Below are 12,030 nucleotides of genomic sequence, written 5' to 3' on the forward strand. Positions count from 1 at the left end.
TATGGCTTATTTACCGTTCTTTACCATGAATATCATAGAAAATGCTTGCTTGCAGCACATGATTTTCTACTGCAGAGGGTCTGGATATCAGAGGCTTTAATATTTTAATAATAACTAGTTTGTATTTGTATCGACTATATACAAAGTAAAATCCCTGCCAAGTAGCTGATAATTAGATGTTCTAGCATATTCGAATGAAATATATGATCGGGTTGGTCGAGAGTCAAATATTTATTGCAGTAACATTTACTGGAAACCGTTAGAATAACGCTTATAGCTACATTTACTGACATCTTAGACTAAGTTCTACACGAGAACTTCTTTGATTTTTTTTGAACATTAGAAACAGTTGCATCTTTGGGTAAACTAACTTTGTGACCGTAAAATCTCTCTCTCGATATATATATATAGACGAGTAAAACAACAGTGAGGGCACGCAATAACACTGACTTTAAAATACCATAGAACGAAAACTATGGCATTCCTAGCCCTAGTTAGACTAAATGAAATACTCTAATACCAACCAATAAAACCATAGGTAAGCAAGCTATTCTTTTAGTTTCGCTTTGAAATATATGGCTGTTCTTCTGTTTTTGCAGGTAGGGCACAACGTTACTTTTGAGGTGTTGTCCACGGACCATATAGGTGAATATTTCTACTTGGTATGTATGTTTTACCCCTATATCAACTATAAATACGTTGTATTTGTCTGATTTTATCTCTTACATCTTAGAATTTCTGATGTGTACTTTCTAACTGTTTTAATGGAGAAAGGTGAGTGGTCCCTTTTCCGATGTCATAACATGGTTACCTTTCACGTTGTTTGGACCTGTGCAAAAATAAACTGTTTGGAAGTGTTGCTGAAAGACTCCTTCTCAAAACAAATTATGAATTATTACATGAAACATATTTGAATATATCTCTAAAGCCTTGAAACATATTCTTACCACTAAAACCACTAGTTCGTCCAGTTCAGTTGATTTATTTGGAACAAATACTGAGGTTGTAGACTATTGCTGCATTGTTAGATTCTCAATATAAAACCATTTTGTTTCATGTCATTATTATTATTATTATTCAATTAAACTCAAGTTCTAATACTGAGAACTGTTGTTAGATTTCAATGGATTCTAGGAGTCTGACTTTTTGCTCTAGTTTTTTTTTCTCTGCTATTTTAGAGAATATGAGGCCTAGATATTGGTGGAGATAATCAATTCCTTTTACTTTCTTCCACATATCTTATATCACACTGGATGAACTTTCAGTAGAATCATCTGAAGAGTCCCTGTCTGTCCAAAATTGTCCCCAGGCATGTGTTTCTGTATAAAAAACAAATCTGTGTTTACAAACTATACAACTACAAGTGATTTCTGTTTTGTGAACGCTATTGACTTTTCCTTTAAATGTTTGATTTGAATTCGTTAACTTGAGACTCACTGGAATTGGAATAAGCTTTGACTTTTATTTCTGGTAAATTATGTTACTGTTTTTTCTTTTTCTTGTTTTTGTGAATAATAATAATAATAATAATGTGAGTGGATAGATTCTATCCTAAATGGCACATCGAATAACAATGATTAAATAAAATGAAATAATAAAATCTATTTGTTGATGTCTCCTCAGGTTGTTGCAAATAATCTTGTCGTTCAGTCTGGAAAAGGAAATGGTTTGGGACAGAGATCAACACATATTATATTCAAGATAACAGAGAAAATGCAGCCGTACGCTCAGCTGATTGTGTATTACTTTAAGAATAGCACTGAATGGAATGCTGATTCAACTTACTTTGATGTAAACGATGGAAGTGCAATCTTCAAAAACAAGGTAGATCTAAAATGTTATTCCACGTGCCTAAACTTCTGTTCATAAGGGAGCCGCTAATAAAGGTAGCCATAGAGGCGAGTACAAAAGAGATTTGATTTCGCAAGCAAGCATCATTTAAAATATCCTCAGAATTCAATCATATAAGATATTTGCAAATAGGATATAGAATTATGGTTATTTTTTTCTCTTGCTTTAATCATATTAAAACATAAGAGACTTAAAGGAAGATCCTGGGAATTCCTTATGTCCAGAAATTAAGTATGTTCCATTTTACGAAAGTATTTCCATGCTATCGTAAAGTCTCGTGAATACTGTACATTATTAAATTTGCTCCTAGATATTGACACCTTCTATATATATACATCATAAAGCTCACATTACAAAAAAAAATTGCTCATTATAATATTGATTACCCCTTTCTTTCTATCAAGACAGGTGTGTTTTGCATATTTGCTACAAGTTTTATGGCTGTGTCTCAAAATCAGAATTGATAATACTTTGAAATACTCCTAGGGCTTCTTCTTGAAAATATTATACATGTTATCTATATGGATTTGGAAGCAATTAATCCTCTGACTTCAAGCATGTTTCAGTTATTGTTGATATACGCTGTTGATTGAAAAGTATTCCAAAACAAAGCGTCGTTTCCTCTACTTTCTTCTTGTATAGGTCTCCCTTGCTTTTGACAAGACTACAGCAGAGCCAGGCGATAGTATAAATCTACAGATTACAACAGACCCGAAGTCCCTCGTAAACCTTCTGGCAGTTGATCAGAGCGTCTTGTTGATGAAAACTGGGAACGATATTTCACAAACAGATGTAAGTAAATGGAGTAGTTTTACTGAGTAATGTTTCTCCGTTTTAGTTCTTCACAATATTGCTTGAATATCGGTAGAAATTTTATCTGATTTTTTTAACGATATCTAAATAAAAGTTTATCCAATCTTTGTCAATATTCATCCAGTGTTATTTGGACTCTGCTAATGTTCTCGTCACATAAGTCCAATATTAGACAATATCACTAATATGCGTGTTCGACTTTTGCCTATATTCCTAAAAGTGTTTGGATTTGTACTGATTTAAAAAAAATTGTTTGGTATTTTCCACTGTACTCTGAAGTGTAAAGAGGTTTGATTGGATTATATGAATGGAATCATATCTATTTTTTCAGTTCTTGTATTATTTCTGAAGTATTTGTAACTAATATGGTGCGTAGTGTTTTTCCGCACAATTAAATTTTCTTGCAGAGCCAAATTTCACTTTTACTGTCCCTAGAACATTTATTTGATTCTTTCAATATACAATGAACAATGAGTTACTGCGAACAAGCAATGCCTAATATGACCATAATATAAGAACATTGGCACTGAAGAAAGTAGAAATCAAAGTAATAAAAGCAAGCTCTTTTTCCTTTCATTTTGAATCACTGAAGACCAAGGAAAAAAAGAAATAATAAAGCGTGTCCATGTGAGGGTTATAAATCATTTGGAGCTATTTATAAATTAATGCACTGTTTGTTAGCAATAGAATGACGTTCGCTGTAGATCGTTCATGGGACTGTTTTGGACATTTTGCTATGAAGCTTGTTTAAATATGAGACAAATATTCCTTGAGCATTTTTGTGGTGGCGTATGCAGATATCTAATGAAAATTAGTGTTCCTTATGGCAATATGTCCTGAGCGTTCCTTTTAGCTTGCATTATTTTGCTTGATCTTCGGTCAACATTGCAAGCGTGTCTCTAGTATCAGTAACCAGTATGTCCTGTTCTACCACAAGTCCGAAATTTTCCCATATTTTTGAGTCTGTAGCTGATGTCTTTTGACATCTTCTATCAGCTACAGAACATTAGAGAACATAGGGGAAACTGATTTTGAGACTGTTTATAATACCTGATATCGTTGTATGATTACCATCAGTGCAGATTATACCAATAGTATGTCTACTGTATTGCAATATACTTATAAAGTGTATTTAAACCTGCCATTGTTTTTTTAAGTTTTTCTTTCTTCAACCTCACTTTTGATATATCTATACACATATTTTCACTAATACTTTAATAATCTGTAGACCTTCCTTGAAGTAGTCCATTAATGATGCCGGCATGTTCCCTTGTTTAACCATATTTGTTAGACAAATGTAAATTGTTTACTTTGACAAGTTTTGTTTTGACAGTACAGCTGGTCTGACTTTTTTGGCAATAAACAAATTAATTTTATTGTTTGAATTTTTACTAATTAAAACTAACCACATAATTAAAAAATTCTGAAATAAAATGGCTAATTAATGATAATGATAATAATAATAATAATAGGTTCCATAAACAAGTCGTACAAAATTTAGGTTTTACGATTTGTTAACCTAACGGAGCATGAAAAGGTTTGATTGGGCCAATAAATAATGAGAATGTCATTGCATTTGGAGATCAGTGTTAATTTTATTCTTTGTTATGTGTCGGTTAAATGTTTCTGACAAAAGAGTTATCAATTCATTCTTATATTTTATCTATTTCAGTAATTAAAGTTTTAAAGTCTCACTTTTACAGGTAATTTTGTCTCTAAAAAGTGCCACAAAACCGACTGAATCTTATTATGACTGGCACAACAGGCAAAGAGTTTTGCAAGTAAGTGTCATGAATTTAAAATACCTTGAATGCACTATTTATCCTTATTTACAAACTAATTTATCATGCAAAAAATGATAATGGTTGTCATTTAGAGTTTTATGTGTAAAATGAAATATGACTTTATTAAAAATTTAGTACTATCTATCCAATGATTACATTCTTTAAATCGGAGTGATATGCTTAAAGTACAGTAGTGTTTATTGTAGGTGTTTACATACATTTCTATAATGGCAATAAAGTATTACACCAACAATGAACATTTTAAGACAATGATATATTGTTTTATCTGTGAATAACTTTCATACAGATACAAAAGAGAATACTTCGACAAAAAGGGATTATAACAATCCAGCTGTTGTATAAATTGCTTGATAAAAATAAAATTGTGTTGATAAATATTAAAACTTTGACTTGACAAGTAACTGTTAACTCTGAAAAGCAAATGCAAGGAACTGTACACTTTCAAGGAACCGGTCATTTTGCAGTGGAAAAGAACCTAAGAACTGACTACCGAATCCGAAATATAAAAATAAAAGGAATTGTAGTGTCTGATATGTAAAATACAAGGAATTGTTGATTCTGATATTTAAAATGTACATGAATTTTTTAGTTTGATATGCAAAAATACAAGGAAATTTGGAGTCTGATATGTAAAAATACAAGGAATTGTATTGTCTTATGTGTAAAATTCAAGGCTTTGTGGAGGCTGACATTTAAAAGTCCAAGGAAATGTGAAGTCTGACATGTGAAAATAGAAGGAACTGTGGAGTTTAATATGTACAAATAAAGAAGTTGTGGAGTTTAATATTTAAAAACACAGGGAATTGTAGAGTCTGGTGTGTAAAAATACAAGGAATGTTGGATTCTGATATGTAAAAATACAAGGAATTTTGGATTCCTATATGTAAAAGCACAAGGAATGTTGGAGTTTGATATGTACAAATACAAGGAATGTTGGAATAATATATACAAAATAAAGGAATCGTCGAGTCAGTCTGTTTTGTAAACTTACAGGGAATTGTTGAGTCAGATATTTATTTTACGAAAATAAATTTCAGTTTAGACAAATGTTAAGATTACGGTTTGACAAGAAACTGTCAACTCTGAAAGCCAAAATCAAGGAACAGTAGACTTTCAAGGAACCGTCCACTTTATTGATTACAAAAGATGAAGAACCGACAAATCTAATATGGCAGAAATGTAACGTTGCAGTCCAATACGTAAAAATACAAGGAATTTATGGAGTCTGATGTGTAAACTGCACGCAATTGTGGAGCATTATAAGTAAACATTAAGCATTATTGAATCTCGGGTAAAATCAAAGAGTTGTGGATTACTATGTGTAAATAACAGAAATATGTTATGCTATTTAAAATACGAGGAATTTACGAGTTTGTTATGTAAAATCACAATGAGTTATGGTGTCAGATATGAATAGCTATATGGTACTGTCGTGTCTGATTTGAGAAATACAGGGAACTCTAGAAAATTAAAAAAACAAAATGTGGGATTCAACCTAAATCGTTTGCATGACAGGTCAAAACATTTCCACTGCAGTCTTTGATACATTTGAAGCTGAAATGTATTTGCTTATGTTATGGCTGCCTATTCAAACAAAATGCTGGACTGTTAAAATAAAATATAAGCATCAAAAACAATTTGTCTGGAAAAAAATCCCCACTACATCAACTGAATAACCTCTAACAGTTGCAGGTCATATACTATAATCAGTGCAAATACGTTAGCGAACGGCATTAGTCAGAGGTCTTTGTATATGAAAAAGACACAAAAGAACATTTTCACTTTTTATGATGCCTTGCAGTCTGATCAATAGGCCACCGAAACTTTAGTGGTAATGATATTGACAAGCATGTTATGTCCAGATGAGTTTACATCATTCGCAATACATTTGGACTTGTCCCTTATGCACCGACCGTTTGCTGTGTCGATACACTTTTCTGTTATATGCACACAGCAGTCGTGTGAATAGTATTTCCACAAACTGGCAAATAGATGATTCACTACTATAACCTCGAATATAAAAATCTGTATACATTCCAGCTTTGCTGTCTTTCTTACAAGTCTGAATTTTACTATTGCGTTAATGACTTGCCCTGAAAAGTACTTCTACTACTAATAATAACCCTTTGGCTAGAATTAATCCTGTACTATATGAACCTATGAATTGCTTACAAAAGAACTGTTCAGGCACAATATATTGTGACGCTTCGCCACATATATTGCATTTAATCTGCATCCAATTGATTCTATATACATTTAGTCACTACATGAAATTTTTTCTTATCTTATCAACAGGCAAGCGGAATTCAGGTTCTCACTGATATGCCGGAATTTTACTGGCTTCAGCCTTTTACCAAACGACAGATAGATTGCAATACTTTTGGTGGTCAGAGTGGTTCATTTTGTAAGTATCAATATTATTAATGATGCTGATGCTTCTGTGGGTATAATGCTGTGTATCTTACAAACATAGTGGATAACACGTAATTCACCTCTCATCTGAACACGACAATTGTCAATCACCTATCAGTCAACTTTAGTATAGCTTACACTCCAATGACCCACTGGCCAATACGGTTAATATTTGCCTGATTGCATTACAACTCCGCGTGTTTGTAATATACTTGTTGCAGCATTTTAATATAAATAATGCATGGAATGGATTGTCATACTGTTTTTCTTACTAATATTGTTTAAACACTATAGCTGAGAAAGAGAGCTTTGTGACACAGATCTTTCTTCCAAAGGGAATTACCAAGAGAAAGGACAGATGCAATTTTATGTGTCAATGATCATAAGATTATTTACTCTGTTAACTGTCCAGAAAATTTAATGCATTTCGTAACAATGAGATCACACTGCCAGCTTAAGTGATCTTGTATCTGATGTTCGCATAGGAACTACATGGAATTTCCAGGAATGTTTTCATTTTGGAACATCTGCATTATTTGAAGATGTTCTGTCCAAAAGTCCTTACTGTTTGCAGAGAAACCTTTACACACAAATCCTAAGAACACTTCGGAATTCGTATTTCAGTAATCCCACGAACATTTTTCCTTTAAAAGTCAACATAAATTTGACGACATTCTTCTACAGTATTATGCATGATTCCAAATTAGGTGCAGAGAAATTTCTATGCTGCTTTCTTGAGGATTGTGTGTATGTTATCTGTAATATAGATAAATCAACATAATTCGATGAGATTCCTCTATAATATATATGTAATATACTTACATACAGGCATTGATAGGTAGATTTGTATTCCTGAATACTACATATTAAAGATGTTTCAAAAGTTTCTACGACTGCACCAGGAATGACTCATGAATTCATGCCACCGGCCATGCCAGGAATGCTTCCTTCAAACATGGCTTCAAAGCCAGGAGGAATGTCGCAACTGCAACAGGTTCAGCACACAAGGACATTTTTCCCAGAAACATGGCTCTGGAGCAATACAACATCCAAGTAAGTTGTAATTCAGCAATTTTGGATATCCATCAATACAGTTATATATATATATATATATTCATTCATTCATTCATTCATGGACTGCTCCGGTGGCCTAGTGGTTAGAGTGTCCGCCTAGGATGCGGGAGATCGTGGATTCGATTCCCGACCGAGTCATACCAAAGACATGAAAATGGTACTAACAGCTGCCTCTCTTGGTGCTCAGCATTAAGAGGTTAGTGTTAGGACTGGTCGGCCTGGTGTCAGGATAATGTGAATGGGTGGAGCATCATGTTACATGTCTGCGGCATGATGTACCAGTGCTAGACATCACTATAAACTGCCACGCTACAGACATCGTAGCGATATGACTGTAAAAGTGTTAAAACTACGTTAAAAATCCAAATCACACACAAGCACAAACACACACACATTCATGTATTCATAGATAATACATACTCAGAATTTTTCAAAAGTCCCTACAGCCCTCCCGGGGATGATGAATGGAATGGGAATGACAACTACTACCATGCCTGGACGAAATCCCTTTGCACCAACTGCACCTGTGCCTGGTAGGGATTCACTACAACAGGTTACACACACAAGAACATTTTTCCCAGAAACTTGGCTTTGGACAAATACCACTTCTAAGTATGCTGTTTTCTTTATGTAAAATCGATCAATTATATATATATATATGTATATATATATATATATATATATATATATATATATATATATATATATATATATATATATATATATATATATCTGTGTGTGTGTGTGTGTGATAGGAAGAGGCTGTATGTTGAATGCATTGGTAGACTTACCTATATCACTCCGTCATAACAATACTGTTAATAGGAGCCATGGAGTACCCACCTTATAGTGAGATTGCCTTATAATGAAGTAAATTATACGTATATAATGATGAACCATGATAATACCTGCCTATAAACAGGAATGATGTTATAATAAGGGCCTTACAATGAAGGAGTTCTGTATTTCAGTAATCTTTAATTAAGACATTATTGTATTGAAATTTGGTTCTATACAAATGCTATTTAGAATGTTAAATTATTAAAATGGCACATTTTTATAACTTCTGAGTCAAAGTTTGCATACAGAAAGATCAACATCATTTTCATATTCATTGTCTTACTCAGTATTCAACATAAAATTAGCAATATTTGCTCACAAACATAGATGTATGAGAAGTGACATTGAAGTATACTTCAGCTCAATTCTTGTAATAGATTCTAAAACATTTCCATGTCGATATAACTATCTGTGTTACTAAGTATTTTTTGTGTAAATTGAAGTGCTGACTATTTCTTAAAACTCCATACACTTCAGTTTGTAACTCTAAAGCCATGTAAATGTTACACAGATTATTAATAGAAAACACTTTATCGATAAGAAAGTTCTGTACTATTGTTGCATTGTTGTGGTCTTAAGTTGTGTATCTCCCAGCACACATCTGCAAAAATACGTAGATGTATGAGAAGTGACATTGAAGTATACTTCAGCTCAATTCTTGTAATAGATTCTAAAACATTTCCATGTCGATATACCTATTTATGTTACTGCCTAGACATATGTTCGAACAAACTAATGCATGCGTGAAGCTATGCCATTTAAGAATGAAACTTTTAGCCGATTAAGACTGTTAGATAAACGTTCACAACATTATCATAATTTAAGGGAATGGAGGTTTCGTATGGGAATTAATGGCTTGAAGAAACATATCTAATCAAAAATTGCTGCAGAGTTGAAGTTATTAATGTGAACCTCAGTAGTTGCATGAGCATTTATAAAATATTATTTTATAAATTACCTTAAATTTTCTACCAAGAACTTAAGAACATTTTTTAAAATTTATTTTATTTTCTGTTTTGAATCATAGAAAATTGTACACTTTCATTCGCTGTATGTCAGCAGTCTCTGGTATTTTTCTAGAAAGGTGATAGATATTTAAGGTTAGGGCGGATGGTAGACAGATAGGTAGATTGAGTTGCATCGATGTTATTCAGTTTATATATTGTCTTTTGAAGGCCTAAGTAAGCGCAGCTAAATCCTATGTTGAGTTTCATTTCGAACAGAGATCTTTTTGTTGTAAATATGGTGTACAATGCAGACATTGTTGTGACTTTGAGAGAAATGTTTTCACCAGTTTCAAAATTATCCATATTTCAACCCACCCCCTCTAATGTTTTGTTTTGAATATTGTTTTTTTCAGTGCACAAGGTCAGGCCAGCATAGCCGCTATGGTTCCAGACACTATTACGTCCTGGGTCGCCAGTGCGTTCTCTATCAATAAAATAACTGGATTAGGAGTGACATCTGCACCAGCAACGGTGGGGAATTAAATTGTTGCTACCATCGAATTCTTCTCATTCGTCTTCTTGACTTCTTCTTTTTCTTGCTCTTCGTCTTCTTCTTATTATTATTATTAATTTTATTGTTATTATTATTATTACACATCCTGATTTTTGGGCTGGTTATTTCACCTGAATTAGGGTCCCTTGACATTAACTTAGATTCCTTACCTTATGCTGTCCTCGAATTTACGGAGGATTTCTGTTAGCTTTTCCATCATAACTGAAGCAGTCTGAATGTGTATTTTTTCTTTAACTCTTTGTTTGTAACACCTACTGTCACACTGTTGACCATGACTGCATGATACTGGTATCCTATCACAGATCATTTTGTTTCTTTTCCTTCACTCATTGGCCTTGTTATTTTTATTACCTTACAAGCAAATATTCCATCCATTCTGACATTCTCTCTTCAGCACTTACTAGGCCTCTTCCTTGTAGATTATAGGAATATGGTCTGTTTAAAGCAGCCCTTGGATCACATTGGATTGCATTTCCAACCGTTTGTCTGCATCACCACCCCCACCACCCATTTTGCGAACCGTGGGTGGACATAGTATTCCATTTTTCCATACATCTGTTTGCCACACTTGAACTTCACTTAAAACGTTTCACACTGTCTGAGTCTAAGGGATGAAACTTGGTATACATGATTAAAATGCATGTTGCATTGTAAGCTTGGTCTCCAATTACTAGTAAAGTTCAGGGCACGATATATTCAGTTTTGCATCACACTTTCTTTTGCGCTCTATAATACTGAGGCTGTTTGAGATTCAGAGCTTGTATGGCGTACTTGTACTTGTATTAGAAGATGTAGCACATACCACATTGTACCTCTGACTTTGAGGGTAAGGTCAGAAAATTAAAGTTTCCCATCACACTTTCCTTTCCGCTATATAGCATCCAAGAAGTCTGAATTAAATGTCAAGGACATTATTCGGCATTATGCCGATTATGAATAAGGAACTAACTTGTTAATCTCATCATTTTGAGGTGGAACACGTACCTGTTAGAGTGCTTTCTCAAGGATAAGTTCACAACTCAGTAGTTTTAGTTTTCCATCATACTTTCCATTCCATTTTATAATTTTCAAGCAGTGTGAGAAACGTAAGTTAGTCTATAGATGCAGTATGGTTATAAGGTGCGTCAGTCTGGCGGATTATTATATATGCATGGTCAAAGGTTATGGATGGGTATTTTCAGTTTTCCACTACACTCTTATTTTTGCTTTGTAAAATTAGAGTGATTGGAGACTGAGAGATGAAACATGTTTTATCTACATATCATCCTTACCACTCCGTAACCTTAGAACCGTTTGATACGAAAGAGAAATCTTTATACAATGATACATCATCCTTAGAAGATCTCAAGCAATCTTTAGGATGCTGTTGTCAAGGTCAATATCACATATTAATATTAGCCATATATTCATTCTGCTTTTTTATTAGGAACTGTTGAAGAACATGTATTGCAGTACACATCTAAGGTTTATGTCTTCTATTGTCTGTGTTGCACTACACATTTGAGGTACATTTCTTCAATTGTATATAGAGCATGTTTTGCATTACACATTTGAGGTACCTTTCTTCTAGGTGAAGGCCGCACATCAATTAATGCAACATTTCTTTTATTTATACATTATATCGTAAAATCTCTTTGTGGTACAACAATGAACCTTAGGGTTTTCTTTCACAGTCTAATCGCATTGTATGCATCAGTCAAGGTTTTATATTCAG

At 33.4% G+C, this 12,030-nt stretch overlaps 1 protein-coding gene across 2 annotated transcripts in view; it reads left to right on the plus strand.

Annotated features, from left to right (window-relative positions):
* The window catches only part of LOC149803784 (CD109 antigen-like), an 81,003-nt gene that overhangs the window by 30,432 nt on the left and 38,541 nt on the right, over positions 1-12,030 (plus strand). The window contains exons 14-20 of one of the 2 annotated variants that reach the window (XM_089953581.1): positions 600-662; positions 1,624-1,824; positions 2,494-2,643; positions 4,368-4,445; positions 6,765-6,873; positions 7,766-7,934; positions 10,156-10,273. In XM_089953581.1, coding sequence (XP_089809707.1) covers positions 600-662; positions 1,624-1,824; positions 2,494-2,643; positions 4,368-4,445; positions 6,765-6,873; positions 7,766-7,934; positions 10,156-10,273 — 888 coding nt within the window. Of the gene's footprint in view, positions 1-599; positions 663-1,623; positions 1,825-2,493; positions 2,644-4,367; positions 4,446-6,764; positions 6,874-7,765; positions 7,935-8,392; positions 8,568-10,155; positions 10,274-12,030 lie in introns of both variants that reach the window. The other variant, XM_089953580.1, reaches the window with a different exon arrangement.

This window comes from Sinohyriopsis cumingii, chromosome 3, assembly GCF_028554795.1.
Source record: "Sinohyriopsis cumingii isolate HCF-2022 chromosome 3, ASM2855479v2, whole genome shotgun sequence".
In the NCBI taxonomy this organism is placed as follows: Eukaryota; Metazoa; Mollusca; class Bivalvia; order Unionida; family Unionidae; genus Sinohyriopsis; species Sinohyriopsis cumingii.